The sequence below is a fragment of the Rhodamnia argentea genome, chromosome 10 (genome assembly GCF_020921035.1).
Source record: "Rhodamnia argentea isolate NSW1041297 chromosome 10, ASM2092103v1, whole genome shotgun sequence".
Classification (NCBI taxonomy): domain Eukaryota; kingdom Viridiplantae; phylum Streptophyta; class Magnoliopsida; order Myrtales; family Myrtaceae; genus Rhodamnia; species Rhodamnia argentea.
This window is the reverse complement of record NC_063159.1, coordinates 5,372,501-5,389,745: the sequence shown is the minus strand read 5'-3', so window position 1 is coordinate 5,389,745 and position 17,245 is coordinate 5,372,501. Positions and strand designations below refer to the sequence as shown.

Below are 17,245 nucleotides of genomic sequence, written 5' to 3'. Positions count from 1 at the left end.
CTAATTATTTCAAAAGATATATGCAATCACTTTCAGGAAAATATTTTCCAAATCATTCACTTTTCGAGAAACAAAAGGAGACTAAAGGTTATTTCACCAAAAAAAAAAAAAAGCCATTCCCAACCAAAATGAAATATGTGATTCAACCATCAGACATATCTCACAACCCGTGTAAATTACAATACTACCAAAACACTCGAAAAGGAAAAGAGACCGATTTCTCAACGAAGGAAGACTTAAAAATGCATGATGCATGTGTCCACTTTGAGTCTTTTCCGTAGCCCTTGTGATAAAAAGTAGGGATGTGCAACCGGACCGAATTTACCCGAAAACTCGACCGAACCACCCAAAAAATAGGTCCGAGAATCAATTCCTATCCAAACCGATCTAAGTACATGTTCTAATTTTTAGGAATCGGTTGGAACTGGTTCAGTTCTCAATTTCAGGTAAAGACCCACTAGGGAATCAAACCAATTTTGAAATAAATTTTTAGCTACTGTTGAAAAAAAAAAAAAATCATAGGTCTCGCTCACCTCACCTCTTCTGTTTTTGGTGGATTGTAATTTCTATTGCTCATATTAGGCATTATTGCTTTTGGAGAATAGTAAATTTTATTATTCAATCTTTTACTTTAAATAGTTTCATTTCGACTCATATTATTTTGCTAAAAAAATGAAATTAGAAAAAGAAACAATAGAAAAACAAGTTCTCGGATAAATCATGAAACTAGACCAAAAAAAATAATAGGTTCTAAAACAGGTTACAGGACAAAAAAGGTGGGTTCCAAATTCAATAAATTGAAAACAGATTATAACGGAATATCTTTCAAATTTTAGGTTTGGAATCTACCCATCCGGACCATGCTCGCCCCTAATAAAAGGGGCCTCTTGCCGCAGTTTGTCTCTTTTGGTCAGATGGGCCTTTTTGTCCTCTTCTTCTTACTTTTTCTATTAAGCCTCTGCGGGATTTCCATTTATGGGTCAATTTGAATTTGCCTCTTCTCAGTCAGATGGGCCTGGGAACTGGTAACGGCTACGCTTCGAAATTCACGATTTTTTTTTGTCTCTTTGGCACAGCGAATGGGTTGAGATAAGAAAATTCCAGGCCGAGGATTCAAGCTAAAGCAAGTTAGCCCCCCTTCCTTTATTAAAACAGTTTTAAGTGTTTGTTATCAGATTTGTCGACTAAAATTCGGATGTCAATAACTTTCGTTCGGCAGGCCTTACTACGTATATTATTTATCAGGTCGAAAGCGCATCTCCCTGAAAGAATCCTCAGTTCGATTAGCTTCCCCAATGAGCCTACAACAGTTTCAGTTTTCAAAGCTCACGTCTATTTATCTGTTTTTGGATAAGTACTGTCGGACGCTGCCAATCTCATGATATGCTAAATTATCACTCGGTAAAACACAAAAATTTCTGTTCTTCAAGCAAAAATCTAATGACATCAACTCATGAGATGCCACTAAGAATTTCAGATCAGCATGGATTGATGTCGATAAATTTGTAAATTCGTTCTTCCTGAGATTAATCTGCCAAATGCTTTTTTACGACAGGGTTGAAGTTCATTCCCGCTGTCTCGCATGCATACTGCAAAAGCAGGATGCTTTAGTAGGGATGCCCCTAACGAATGCATGAAAATATGCAAGAGGACTGCAGATAAGACAAAGATGCACGAGCATGGAATCAAAAGACCTGAAAATGACTCAACAAACCACCGATTTAGTGGCTGAATGACTGAAGAGATGTCCAAATCCCAAAAGGGCCAATGCACATTCCAAATGCACCCTAAAATCTTTCACTCCCAGATGACTCGCATCGCAAAAACAATCGGGAGCTCAAGGACTAACATTCTAGACCATAAGACACTGGACACTATAATTTTTTAGTTCCCAGGAAGATTTTACCGACTAGATGAAGCTGTCCACTTGAGAAGAACAGAAATCAAACATGCTTGGACAACTTTCTCGTCATCATGAGACCATAATGCGTCCAATCATCCCCTGGGTCCAAGTCGCTGTTTCCTTGAGCTGCTCGTCATCAGATTGCAGACACTCACCCAAGAGGTCATTCAAGAATGCCCAGTCTTTTAATAGTAACTTTATGTTTGGCCCCAGGGCATCTGCGAGATCACCTGTCACCGCAACTGCAGCCTTTGTGACAGACTCGTCCCTGTAAAATGCATAACCAAATTGAATCTTCTGAACTGAATAATATTTCACACACAGAGCGAAAACAAGATCAATAAATAATTACCTTTGCCTGTCCTTGAAGACCAACTCAATGAATTGCATGAGATGTGATGCGTATGGCAACATCACCTCAGACTTTGAATCCTTGAAGCCCTGGAGAATTCCAGAATAAGCTTCAAAAATGCTACACTTGAGCTGATAACCATATTCCAGCAACTCTTCATCATCCATTTCCATCTGGGCACAAATTCCCGCAGCTCCTTGCATCATTGGCAGTGCATAGCAGACATATTTCTCAAAGCGATGTCCAATTGCAAGAGCAATATCACCAAAGCAAGAGAAAATGGGAGGCTTAACAGACCGGTGCAGTACGTCACTGCGGAGATCATTGAGAAGGAGCTCCATAATCCCATCACAAAATGGAAGCACCTTGTCATCCAAGGCACGGCAAATATCACCAACAACACCCACAGTAATTGCACAGACCTGATATTCCTCATAATTTTGCAATCCCATCTCCAAATACTTGTAGAACTCCTGCATATATTTCAGAAAGTCTGCACCTGTAGCATAAGCAAGCGCACCAATAGCAAGCATAGTTTCTTCATGCACCGTAGAGTTGTGGCAGGCAAAAACCCTAAGGAATAGCAACATAATCTGATCGGCATACTGTAGTATTATGGGTTTTGTTTCATCAGTGTTACTTAGTTTCTGAATAATGATTTGAAGAACACCGCACAGAGAAGCCTGCAGATCACTTTGCTTTACTCTATCGTCTAATGACACGATTTGGAGCTCAAATGTCTGTGCCAACTTATTCATGATGGCAGGAAGGAGCTGCGCTATAATTTGAGATGCTTCAGCAATATTGGCGCACCTAACTACCTCACTGATAGTTTCATATGCAGATGACCGGAGCTTGGAGTCACCACTACCCGTGCAATCAGCAGTTGCAACAAGACGGGTCAAGATGTCTGGAAGGTATGGCGAGAGAAGTGAAGCACTTGCTCCAGCATCTTCAAACCCCTGGGCAAGGTAATAAATTGCCCCACAAACCTTCTGTGCAACATTGGGCACATCCTGTAAGCTATCCAACAATACTTTAACAACCCTTGGGAGGTTTCCAGGAGAGAGTACTGAAAATCCATTGGCTGGACTATGCAACAACTCAAAAATGCGTGAGAGTGTCCACGCAGTTGTATCGCGGACATGATTGTTCTCATCCTTCATCAGATTAAGGAGGAAATCGAAACCGGCATTAACCAAAGGAGAGATCTTGTCAAATGTTGGCCCATCAAGGATTGAACCAAGAGCATATGTGGCAGCTTCACGACTATGCCAATCCGGCTTCCTTATATTATCCTCAACAAAAGGGATCACAAGAGGAACAATAGGATCTCCTACAGTTCTGGAAACAAGACCAAGACATGTTCCACCAGCCATAGATATATTCCAAATGCTATCATCCTGATCCTGATCCTCTTCCTGCTTTAGCAAAGTCTCCAGCAGCATGGGAACTAAAGCAGGCAGAGCTTTCTCAATGAAACGTGAATGAGGAGACCCAGAATCTGCACTTTCAGGACTCTCAAACTCTTGAAGCTCTATTTCTTCATCGCAAATAGAACTCCAAAACTCAACAGCTTGAAGCGCAACTTCCTCAACATCTCCTTTCACTGCGTTTGATGTGAGTTCAAATAAAGTCTGCATATAAGGTTCAAGCACATCATAGTATGTTGAGGCGATAGAAACAAGACATTCAAAAGCTGCCTTCCTAATCTCCACCTCCTTGGACAGAGCAGTTTCACATACCACCTTCATTATGTAGTTCCGTTCCATCTCATTTTCAAAGTTAGACTGAGCAAAGCCTAAAGCATTACACAATGCCCTTGTTGCAGCAAGGCGAACTTCAGGACTGTGCTCGGCAAGGTTCATACCTTGAACGACAGCAGTGAGAACAGTGTTTACTTCATCTTGCACCAGATCTTGATCAGATATCTCTTCACATACATATCCAAGAGTCTCTAACGTTGCCTGCTTAAGTGAAGAAGGCTGATCGCGCTGAGTCATGTTGTTTAGCAATGTTGCTATTAACTCTGGCCACTGCTTTTGTGGTATCTCAATAGAGGCAATTTTAGCAATTACTTGGGAAGAAGTGTGCCATGCCTCTTGTGCAGATGAACCAAGGGTCCTTAAAAGCAATTCTTTGATCTGAGATTTAATTGCGACCTCAATCCCCATCCATTGCTGGACAAGAATGCATTTCCTGGTAGCATCTTTGGCATCCAAAGAGTTCTTAAGAATGATACCAGCCAACCGACGGGATTCAGTAGGCTTCTCATTATTTGACAGCTCAAATGACAATGATAGAAGAAAAACAGGCAAGTTCTGCTCTTGAAACTGCCTAAGACTGGTCTCTGCCTCAGTTCTAACTCTTGCATCAGCTGATTGAGCAGATAACAAAATCTGAGTAATTTCCATGGCCATAACTTCTCAACCTAGAAATCCACAATTGTTTTATTAAAGCCACAAAGCTTTGTCAGATCTCACCAGATACTAAATAGAAGTGAAAAGGAGTGTATAAATTGAGCCTATAGCAAGTTCAAATTGACATGCATATAACAATAGTCTCCAACATAGCCCAGCATATAATTTAAATAAAGAGCACAAGCAAGAATGGATAAACTACAACCTCCAATTACTGCAAATCAAATAGATTCCGGAAATGAAACAAAATCAACTATGGACTAAGAAAATCAAGACGAAACCTTCCCATCATGATAAAAGTTACAAAGGAACTCTCTATTAAGAGAAAATTATGTATGTCTTTCACATGTCTCCTTTTTCTGTTTCTTAGATGTAGAATCCATATCATGCAAGTCCTACAGAGAAACTTAAGTCATCTAATTCGCCAATTGAATTGAATCTCAAACGAGAGAGAGGGGTTATCTGTTCAACTGAGCCAAAGCAGGTGGACAATACAAACGCCGCATGAAACATAACACTTCAGCAGTTGAAAACAGACTAGTCTAAAGAGCAGGTTCAAAACCAATACATTCTGGTGACAATCCGACTTTGAGACCACGAAAGACCGAAACATCTGCTCTCACACGGTTCTTGTTCACTATTTCCCATGAATCTTACTCTCATCCATCGATTGAATGCCCTTTCGTTTTTGCAGATGAACCGTAAGAAGATAAAATTGAAAAAAAAAAAAAAAAAAAAAAACCATTCAGAAACAAACTCAACCTCGAAATCCAGTCATAACATCCTCCCATTCAAAACCTACTCAACGCACCACCGGAAACCCAGCTTAAAACCGACACAAACGATCTAAAGACTCCACCAAGCTCAACGGAGCTCCAGATGAAGCCTAAACCAACAAGCGATTCGCGCCCCTCCCACTCCCAGCACAAACGCTAAACCCTAAATCAGCACCCGAAAAACCCAAAGCATCATCGCACACGCTCTAAACAGCGCGATTGCTCGAATAAATTGCAGATCACAGCGAAATCCATACCTCGCGCTCTCAGAAACCAGCCGAACTCGAACGAGCTCAGAACCGCGAGCTAGGGTTCCTCCTCGCTGCCTCGCTCTCGAAGAACTCACCGGCCGCCACAAGCTGCAATTGCTTCCCGAGCAAGGCTCGCTCCCCGAGAGAGAGAGAGAGAGAGAGAGAGAGAGAGAGATAATCGGCGAAGGCGTGTGGATTTGTAGATGTACAGTGATTTATATACAGAATAAAGCTTTTTTCGGGGCGAAATTTTTCGAATGGCTGCAAGAAGCGGGAGGGACCGTGTGAAGGACCTGCGGGCAGACGCTGATGAGCTGCCCGTGCTGCCCGGGCCAAAACCCTAGAGATTTGAAATCTTCCCACGCTCTCGTCCCACGTGCGAGGGTCGCGAAGTGCGGAGGCCTTTCGAAAAGGGCCCCTTCTCAGGGGTCATTACAGAAATAGCCCATCTAATTACAAGTTATTGCTTTTCAGCCCAAGCCCATATAATTACAAGATATTCACCGGTTCCCTATCCGATCCGGTTCTTTTGCTCATCCCCTATTAGAGAGTGATAAGCTAATAGGCTCGATGCATGACGCTACACACACCACATGCGTGGGATTTGATGGTTACGGCTATTGGATCCTTTGTATCGACAAATTGTTCTCGATTCCTATTAATTGTCATTCGTAGTCGTCACGGAATCAAAGTTGCCAATTTGATTTCTCATCCGAAAAGCAAAAATATCATGATTTAGTGCCTTGTCTTGCCCACAAAAGTGGACGACCCGACCCACCCATTTGCGCGTGAAGATCTATGGTGAGAGAGGTGGTGCAACGGCGGTGGAGAGAGGGAAGGGGAGAAGAAGGGTTGTGGCTACATCGATTCTCTCGAGAGGTTCGGCGAGTTACATCGGCTCTAGCTCTTTTAGCGGTGGAGAAGTGGAGGAGAGGGCTCCGGAATGCAATGGAGGAGGTGGCGGTAAGAGAGTGAGGCGCAGAGAACGCCAAATTGAAAAAGTGGTAGAGAGGGTGATGCGTGTAGGAGTGAGCAAAAGAATCGGATCGAATTAGAAGTCGCCCGAACGGGCCTGAGAGGTTGATTTTGGGCAATTCCTTGTTCTAGGTGTGGAACCACCTACCCAAACTATCCATACCCGATATATATACATATATGTAAACCCTAATTATTAATCAGAGCACCGAGTTAACCGAGCTATTTTTGTATGAGTTAGAATTCAAAACCAAGTTTTTTAAGGTTTTGTTTTACTTCTCGGATAATACACACAATATGTTTGACAAAATGTCACTTAGAATCGATAATGCGAAAATTCTTAAAATGCCATGCCCAGTTCCATGGATCCATGGGTAATCGAACCGAATCGGTGGTTCGTTTTCCAAATGGGTCCAAGACCCAGTGTGTAGTTTAGATTGCCAATTTGTGGAACCAGCCCTCAGTGGACAATTCCCAATTTCAAAGTGGGAGCCGTCCTACCCTAAAACCAATTGGGAGCCGTCCTACCCTGGAACCGATCCCTCTTACTTGTCAATGTGTGGAGTGAGCAACTGAGATCGAGTGAGCGACAGAGAGCCACGGACTTGCAAGTGGATTGGAAGCAGAAAGAGTCTTAAACCCCATCGAAATCCATATTGAATTGGGCTTTACTACTATAAAGCCCATTGAGATCTATTTTTCATATTTTACTAATCAATATGACGATTCAACTCATTATGGGTTATAAAGTGGGTCTGTAACTCATTTTGGCACCTCATCTAGATGTTGGTAAGGCTTGCTCATAAATTGAGTTTAAGAAACATGATCGATAAACTACATTGAATCAACTGAATTGTAAGATAGATGACTCGACCAATTGAACATCGAGCATTACATACATTTAGGGTTGCTTTCGCACGGCGATCACCATTGGTCAAATTCGATCTTGAACCGCACCATCGACATCAGTGAGAACCTGAACCCTCCTCGCTATTGCAGTTCAAAAGACGGTATATATACATGCTATCATCTCTCAAATTTTCTACCAAAAATCAATGATAGATGTGAAGAACCCTTACGTTGTTATTACATCGTAAGGCATGACAAACTTATCAGATCGAATCTAAGGCGATTGCGGACGCGAGACGCACGATCATGGTTTCATTTTTGCTGTTCCTTAGCGCGCTCCCGTGCTCTGGTGTATAGCTCGACCGTCTCCACATGGTCGGGGTCCAGACACAGGGCCGCTTCGCAGTCGCTCAAAGCGGCCCCGGTATTGCCCGTGGAGTCGTGGAATGCCGCTCGGAGATGAAGCAGCTGCAGATCGGGTATGAAGTTGATCGCCTTCGTGAGCTCTTGTACAGCTTCACCTTCCTTATGGTCATCCATTAAAACTGCATCAAATTTCAGCATATTTACTAAGTCAAGAAAGAATCAATCCACCCCTACAATCAGAGTTCATGGAGAACTGATCGTTATGAGAATGTTCGATAATGTCAAGACTCACTTGCTGCTCTGTATCTGTATGGATACGTCCGGACCGGGTCCAGCTGCGTCGCCATCGCGAGGTCGCTCCTCGCCATGTCGCGGTCGCAGTACTCGGATCGCTTCTCGTAGGCCGACGCATTGTTCTTGGCTTTCTCTATCAACCTCGTCATCTCGTCGTACGCGTACTTGCGCTGGTTCTTGAGGTGGTATACTCGCGCGAGGCCCTGGTGAGCTCGGGTGTGCTTGATGTTAAGAGCATTCATGTAGCAATTAGCCGCGAGATCCAGCTTATCACAGTCCACATAAATACTTCCAAGGTTATTTAGTGCCTGCAAAGAGTACATGAAAAGAAGTCTGAGTATAGGTTGGTTAGGGTTTCCTAAGTATAGTCGAGTCGAAAAGTTTGAATACCCGTTATATGAAATAACGACAACAATAATTATAACAATAAAAATTAGATAGTTTTCATAATTTTCTCGAAATTTACCTGTCCTTTTCGGAGTCCATCCGAAGGGCATTTGAGAGCATCCTCGAGGAGTTGAATGACGTACGTCGAGGACTCGGCGTCTAGGCTTGAGTCGGCTAGGATATATGCCTTGAGAAAGAATGCTTCAAATGATCTTTGAATCGAGATGGACTCCTCGGCCTTAGCGAGTGCCTCTTCGCGGTGGCCGGTGTCGTACAGTATCCAACCTTCGTAGACGAGCCTCTCGTGGTCGAAGTTGGAGTAGTTCCGGGCCAGTCGCAGACTGTGCATGGCCGCCTTCTGACAGTTTAATCTGCATATTTTAGAGCAGAAATGAATGAGTTTTGAGAGAAATAGAAGAGCAGGAGGTATCAAGTGAGCTTCGCTTGTGATGAATTAATTCATCAGTTGAAGTTTTATGGGCAGCTTCAAATCAAAGAAACTCGGAATTTATCGAATCTACATGCACTCACCGTAAGAGGAGGAGAGATTGGCGAAACCGCAAAAGGCTCTTGCCGGGATCATTCTCTAGCATGTGATGCACCACGGCCAAGGAGCCGATGTCATCGACCGACGACCACCGGTCGTACAATTGCATCCAGCAATCAGCTTGACTCCATTTCTGGACAAGAGGTTTGAGAAGCTCCACCAATTGGTTCCCATGCATTTTCCCATTGAACACCATGTAATTGGGATTCAGCGTCAAGAGCGCCCGCACGTCCCGCAGTGCCGCATCGTAGTCCTCCAGGGCGAGCAAGAACCAAGCCCTTAGCTCTAGGCAGTCGGGTGAGATCGTGAAGCCGATTATCTTGTTGATCTCCGAGACTGCCGCCCCAATTTTGTTCTCCTCCAATAGCATGACGGCCCGGTACTTGTATGGAAACACAAGGGTCGGGTCTAGCTCGGTCGCGGCATTCAAGTCCATCATCTTCTCCTTCCCAGCGCAGTACAAGGATCTCTCTTGGTACATCCACCCTGTCGGTCCGTGATCGGAAATGAGCGAGCTCATCAGCTTGTACGCTGAGTACGTGTGTCCCCGTTTGTACTTGGCCCTCGCCACGCCGACTAATGAATAGAGGTTGCCCTCCTCTACGGCGGCCTCGAACCAGTGTTGCGCGTCTTTGTATTCTTTCCTTTCTAACATTACGACTCCGAGCTGGTGTAGCGCGATCTGCTTCTGCCAACAATCAGCGCAACACTCTACCAATCTTTCCAGAAGCATTACCGTCGTATTCGATTTCATGTCTATCTCCATCGCAATTTGGCTTAGGAAGTAGTATAATGTAAACGACGCATGCCCGACGGCAGCCATCTTTTCCCTTGCCTCCGAGCTACAAAACAATCTCATGACGTTTGCATTGTGCATCGAGCTCGGTAGGTCTCTCAAGAACACTTGCAAGCACGCCGCAACTAAGAAATAAGCCGTTTCGTCCAATCCGTAGTCAAAGAACAGCACGGCATCTTCAATATCGTGCACCAGCGAAGCTAAATGAGCGTCGCACGAAGCCTTCATTTCCTCGCAGCAAAACCTGTTTGCGAACGAAAGGAGCTCCAGAACAATGTCCGGCTCGAAAGAATTCAATCTTTTCGTCCTACTAAATATCTCGGCGGCTCTCATTCCTTTCAGCGAGAATCCATTCTGGGTGAAGTTTATCTTCTCCCTCCGTGACTCCCTGAAATCGCCGTATAACATGGTCCTGAACGGTGTTGAAAGGGATGCTATCTTAGATCGAAAACACCTCACCTCATCGTCCCCGATAAAAAACGACATATCGCCGTCTTCCTCCGAAGTCGAACATCCCTCTTCTTTCATGGCTAGATCGTCATCGTCATCCTCTCTAGGACCTCGAGGACAGATGCAATGGTCGTAAACTGATTCGGGATCATAGCCGGGTACCAAATTGGCCTTGGGGCACTCGATGTTCCTACCGCAACAATCCATGGATGATGTACCGATGAGTTCGTCTTCCCTCCTCTCGAACCTCAGCCATGCAGCGAGAACGACTTTGGTGTGCACATCGATAGCGTGTTGCCTGGCGGACTGAATGCTTCGTCGGACCAGCTTCGGATCCGACAATCCCCGGAAGATCAAGCCTTGTTCGATATACGCATTGGATTTCTCAAACTGCGGCGAGTTGTCTATCTTCCGGTACATCCGAGCCAAGGTATCGACGAGGTCGACGGATTTGAGGCACCGTTCGATCTGGGGCTCAAGAAGATCGGTCATAGGCAGGCCATAAGGGAGCAAAGTCTCGATCGACACGCTCGGGGTCTCGTTCGGGGCTTGGTAATTGCGACTCGATCTGGACCGGATCGAATTCACCCGGATATGATCATGGAGGTGGTGGAAAAGTTTCTCACCATAACCACCGCCTCCCCCGCCCATGCCCGAGGCCGGACCGGACGGATTGACCGCGCACACTTGGGAGCTCTTGCATCCGTCTACGACTTTCAAGCTACGCATTGTGGTGAATATGTTGTTCTGCATCTTGGCATGCGGACGACGAGATCAAACCGAACCTAAAATCACAAGATCATTGTTGGCTCAGAACCAAATTTTTGGAAAAGCAATAAGGACAAGAATTCAGAAATTCGGAGAAGCTAAGCGGAATTACCCTCCATGGCCTGCAAGCACCCACCGATTCAGACAGATGGAGATTACCTCGAAAGTGGGAAGAAAGGAAAGAGATTAAGGAAGGTAGAAGATGATGGCGATGGAGGGCTAAATTGATTCTAAATTGGCGTGTTTTCTTTCTCTTTTTCTTTTTAATTTTCTTAAACTTCTCAAGATTAATTAGAGAAGAAAAGATAATTTAAAAAAAAAAGAAGAAGAGGAGAAAATTGGAGGAGCTGGAATGTGGTTCGAGAGAAGAATGTGGCGAGTGATTTACGTTGTAAGCCAACCAAAAGTCGAGAACGAGGTGGCCGTTTCAACGGTCGCTCACTTTTGCCTATTTTGTCCGTGGGATTAAATAGTTGTCTTTTCTAAAATAATTTGTAGCTTAAATAAATAGTATAAGTAGATGAACCTATTAAGAGTCTCTCTCTTGTCTCTTCCATATTTCTCTATCTAACATGGGGGTGAGCATTGCAATTTTATGTTTGTCTGTGTTCCCAATCCCAATAAATGGGACCGGTGACCTAGTGGTTCGGTCTTAGGTTCTAGGTGGATGGGACCGGCCCGGACCGTCTCGACCGGATCACCCATAATATATATAAATATATATAATTAAAAAATGAAGCTTTCATTTGTTTTCAATATTCATTTCTCGAGCCATTTTCATTGTTAAACTTTACATTCTTGACAAGGTATCTCCAGAACGTTCCGCATATATGGCGTGTCCTCTGCCTTTCAACAATGATAGGAATCATAAAAGAATTGAGGGGCGGTTCAGTTGGAACCATGAAAGCATATCCGAGTTGAATGCTAGTGAATACAAGAATTGTCCATATCAATTTCTCTTTGAAACTCGGACAACCCCTCAATGTTAAGAATGCTGGCTATCCTATTTATTATAGTCTTTTCCAATGCATTGTGTCGTGAGTGTACACTGGCATTTCTTTCCGCAGAAAAAATTTTTTTTTTTTTTTTTTTTTTTTTTTTTTTTTTTTTTTTTTTTTTTTTTTTTTTTTTTTTTTTTTTTTTTTTTTTTTTTTTTTTTTTTTTTTTATGCACCTATTGCATTTTTTTTTATATTGTTTTATTTTTTTTTTTTTTTTTTTTTTTTTTTTTTTTTTTTTAATTGATTTTTTTTTTTTTTTTTTTTTTCACCCTGCTTGGACGTAAAATCTGTTTAGTGAATAACATCACTATTAGTATGTCTTCGCCAGCCAGGTTTTTTCGATTCTGTCATTTATATATCTCTATTGTGTCGGCGGTTAAACCAATGTCATTGTTAAGCCTACCATTCTATGAAGACACGCCTTCATTATAAAGGTGAGCAAGCTGGACCATAGTGTTTTTTCATTCAACCGGGGGTATCGATTGTAAATTAACATGCAATCGGAGCATATTGTATTTCAAGGGTTAGATTTCTATAAGCAGTTGGTATTAGCGGTCCCACTTTGGGCCGGGGACCGGACCATGCACACCCCTAGTCTAACATTCAATTTTATGTTTGTTGTGAAATATAGGCAGTTCGGCCCAATGGAAGAATTACCAAAAAAGTCCTAAACTTATCTTTCTTTCAGTCAAGTCACAAACCGATTGCGATTATGTCAATTCAATCATAAACCATTTTTTTAGTAGTTGAGTCCTCGACCTTTTATTCAGTCCACTTTGCCCGTCGGGGCAGACATGGATGTTTTTTTTTTGAATAATATTTAAATTCTTAATTTTATTTTTTTATTTCTCTATTTTTCCTCTATTGCTCTACTGCTATATTGTGGCCGGCGGGGCTGCATGGCCCCCAACCGGCCTCGTCTAGGCGAGGCCAAGACATGGAGGTGGCGGGCTACGGCTATGACCCCGCTAACCGTAGGCAAGGCTTCGCCCACGACAACAATGGCCCCGGTGAGGTTACCCTTGCCTAGATCTAAGCAAGGCCGGTTGAGGGTCGCGAAGCCCTTGCCTAGTGGCCGGCGAGCTTCCAGTGGGGGTCATTGGAGCTCGCGCAAAAGAAACAAAAAATAAATAAAATATATTAAAAATTATTAAAAATTATCTACGTCGGCACCGGCCACCATAGTGAACTGAATTGGCACAATTGTAAAAAGTTTAGGACTCAACTAGTAAAGAAAAAATATATGATTGAATTGGCACAACTTCAATAGGTTTAAGACTGTTTTGGTAAGTTTCCCTAGCCCAATTGTAGCTTAATAGGCATGCGGTCCTATTGGTAAAGGGATTGAGGGGTGATGACACTAGTATCACAGGTGTGAGGTTAGACTCATGCGCTCTGCAAATAGGCAAAGCAAAAGTTAGAGATAGGACCAAAAAAAAAAAAAAAAGAAGATAATCTGGATTCTTTTTTGAGTAGCTTGAATAATGAAATTTTAAGTTATTGTTGGCCAAGCTAGGGTCATTTTAGTGTTATTCTATTATATTACTTCTTGTTCTCTCAGTCCATCCATATTTATGCCTCATTTTTAACTTCACCAAGATTGACGGCCAAAAGTCTAGGACGAGGTTCACAATCCCCCGTTTGCATATATTTTACTCAATGTCTTTTTCCTTCGTTAATGATGCGTAATTACTATTATAACTGGCATGTGTTGTACATGAAGCTGGTCACTTTCTCCTCCTCATCCTCTTCCTTCTTCATCTTCTTCTTCTTCTTCTTCTTCTTCTTTCTTCTTTTTTGTAATAAGTGGGAAGGAGCCACTAGTACCGGCGGCTCCATGCCACCACCTTAGGAGTTCCATAATGAAATGTAATTTCAATAGTAACTACTGCTCGTTTCGAGCGAGCACGTTATCAACACCCAGCCATGACATAAGTCCGGCTCGCTCATTTTGTGTGAGCCGGACTTGTCATTGCTTGCGCTTGTTCTTTTAAGCTTTAGGTGGAAAAGTCCTATTAGGCTATGTGATGTTTTATATCACAAATGGAACACTTGCACTGGGCTTAGCTTTGGCGGGCCAACAAGGGTATTCAACTATAACATAAAAGACTTGCAATTTTTTGGTATTGCAAATGTATTTAATCATAGGAATTGCGGAAGTTCTTCAAGTTTGTATCATTTGTTTTCATGGGGCGTCGTGCCTCTTTAACTTTGGATCTTTGGATGACCGTGCCTAATGCTACCTTTTCCCTGATGTTTGGATTCATTTTGTACTTTCATTTTTGTTTTTTTCTGCATGTTTAGCCTCTTTGTTACTTCTTTGGTTGGCCTTGCCTTGGGTGCTCGAGTTACTCTGAATTTAATGGGTTCACCGTTGAACTTCTTTGGCACTCATGGTGCCACTCATGGTTCATGTTTTTTGCCCCGTTTTCTACTTGTACCTAGCTTTTTGAAAAGTTCTATATACACTTACCTTACCAAAAAAAAAAAAAAAATCATAGGAATTACGGAAGTTCTCCAAGTTTTGATCATTTGTTTTCATGGGGCGTCGTGCAAGCGAATTTGGATCTTTACTTGATTGATGGGAAGACCCTTTTGTTCAGAAAAAAACACAAGTGAGAAAAGATTCAGTGGGAATGGAGTCAAACAAACGTAGACCTCTTTAAGGTAATCACTTGAAATGATCCACCACGGTCGATGAGTTTTGCCACGGCGAGGTGAGGCAATACTCTTGATGCCAGCAAGTCCCAGCCGAGCCCTCCGCGATGAGAGTTGGAGAGCCCTCGATACAATAGAGGGCCGATGACCCTTTATTTGAGCTAACGGCACACGATCTCAATCGCCCCTCTACTATTATTGGAGATTTTTTGCAATTCTTTGTGCATCACACATATTTGTTTTTTTGTTTTAACTTTTAAACGGGGACTAATGTGACATAACTATGATGTGAAATCACCAAAATGTATACCTAAGTGGTAAGTGGTAACAATTGGCACCTCACAAGTAGAAACCACTGTAGCGCATCAATTGTGATCAAATTAACCTTTATTCTAGACTTGGCACTAAATCTGTTAAATTGACCCATTTGTTATAATGTAAATCTTTTGACCCATGCCCAACCCAACCCATATTATTAAAATACTTTCATATTTAATCCAATTTAGAACAAAATTATGAGTTATTAAAAAAAATATTGCCAAAATATTATAGGCATTTTTTATAATTATTTAAAAAAAAAATTAGAATTATTTATATTTTTTATTTTATTTTCTTCTTTTCCTTTTTGTCAAAGTCCGGATAGCCGACCACCGGCTAGGGTTTCTCAGCCCACGTCGGTCGAGGGCAAGGGTCTGTCGGCGACCCTTGCCGGACTCGTTCGAAAAAAAAAAGTAAAAGAAAGAAATAAAAATAAAAAGAAAATAAGAAAATAAAAATTAGAATACCTTTTTATAACTTGCTTAAGATAGTATGGTAATCCATTTATGACTAAAATCTATTTAAGACCCATTTAAGTTTGTTAAGCAACCCATTTATGACCCACACTCTTACTTGTGGGCTAAGATATGGTTTATTGACCCATTTTGCCATCTTTACGACCCCCTTGTGCCTCCTTAGCCGTGATTGATTATACGATACCACCGGAACAAAGCACTTCTTTCTCTTTTGCCCTTAAGGAAAAGGATAAGACAATGCGTTGTGGCTATTGTACCAAAGTTGAACTTTTAAAAAAAAAAGGTTTAGTAGCTATGCAGCGACAGTACAAGACCACATATGAGAGTATACCTTATATGCTTACAAATATTAGTGTAGCGAAGCGATTACATACCACTTTCTACTTGCAACTGTCGCGACCTAAAAATCAGGCTAGCGAATTATCATGTTAATTAAATCAACTAACCTAATTCGGACCCTCTCAAGTCCTATCGAATCGTAACTTAGGTTTATTCATGAGAAAATATTTAATCGGAGCCACCACTAATCATTTACGGTAGGTTGATTAGAAACCTATATAAAATAGCGGGAGAACTATTTTATCTCTACGAACCAGAGAGAATGAGTTCGGGGACTTGGTTACGCTAATTGAAAAATTAACGCCCTTTCGGTACTAATTTCATGAAAATAGCCTTTCCAATTGATCGATGTAAATTTGGTAATTAATTGGAAAAATGTGACATGAGGACCATATATTATGCGCCAAGAGGATGATTTTTTTGTATTTTCGTTAATAAAATAAAACATTCAAAAGCAATAAAAAATTTGAACAAAAATAAACAAAAATGCACATAATATACCTTTTAATTTTTTATTTTTTTGAAAATCTTCTCATTCCCAAAGATCTAGGCTAGAGCGAGATTTTATCCGCTACATCCTCGAGGATTCAAGCTAGAATGCGGATATATGTATAGAAAAACAACATCCATTTCACCAAAGGGCGAAACATGAATTTCTATACTAAATTACCATCCCATTCCATAAGATCATGGCTAAGGTGTGCAATTTAATTTTCCGACGGATCTAGGCACATAGGGGCCCATATATTATGGGCATGTTTGTTTAAAGATGTGCAAATTTTATAACAAATCAAAAACAAATAGCATGACAAAAATAAAATAAAAATGAGTCAATTTATTTTGGATGTTTGAAAATATGAGAGGGGTGGCAAAAAATATGAGATTGGGGTTCCACCTTTCCTCATCCAAAAATTCAATCCAATTTTAATTTGAGAAATTATCTTTAAGGATTGGAAAAATTATTTTCAGATAATTCTAAAAAAAATTAATGTCATCTAATCCAAGCAAACATTATGAGCATCCATAACAAGATAGGACAATTCAAGTTATTAGATAAACCCTCTAATTAAGCTCAAGCCTTATCTCTATTCAAATGATATTCAGAAAAATCACTAGAGATAGGATAAGATAAATATCAGATAAAGTTCCAATCAATTCATATACTAAAGATAACGACCAAGATAAAAAAAATTAACCATAGTGAGTTAGACGTTATCCAAGTCTTTATCTATAGCATGAAAACAACATCTCATGCACATGATATTATTCAAACTACAATAGATAAAGCCAAATAAACAAGGATAACGTCAATTCAACCAA

At 41.5% G+C, this 17,245-nt stretch overlaps 2 protein-coding genes across 2 annotated transcripts; both read right to left on the bottom strand.

Annotated features, from left to right (window-relative positions):
- Positions 1–1,682: 1,682 nt before the first annotated feature.
- On the bottom strand, positions 1,683–6,011 carry LOC115749241 (importin subunit beta-1-like). The gene is made up of 3 exons (XM_030685975.2): positions 5,709–6,011; positions 2,256–4,686; positions 1,683–2,171 (listed from the first exon to the last, which is right to left on the bottom strand). The coding sequence occupies exons 2-3, from the start codon at positions 4,673–4,675 to the stop codon at positions 1,973–1,975; spliced, it is 2,619 nt and encodes an 872-aa protein (XP_030541835.1). The 5' UTR covers positions 4,676–4,686; positions 5,709–6,011; the 3' UTR covers positions 1,683–1,972.
- Positions 6,012–7,607: 1,596 nt separating this feature from the next.
- On the bottom strand, positions 7,608–11,336 carry LOC115749255 (ethylene-overproduction protein 1). Its single transcript, XM_048271925.1, has 5 exons — positions 11,247–11,336; positions 9,105–11,151; positions 8,653–8,944; positions 8,185–8,494; positions 7,608–8,071 (listed from the first exon to the last, which is right to left on the bottom strand). Exons 2-5 carry the CDS (start codon positions 11,117–11,119, stop codon positions 7,839–7,841), a joined length of 2,850 nt encoding a protein of 949 aa, XP_048127882.1. The 5' UTR covers positions 11,120–11,151; positions 11,247–11,336; the 3' UTR covers positions 7,608–7,838.
- Positions 11,337–17,245: the final 5,909 nt, after the last annotated feature.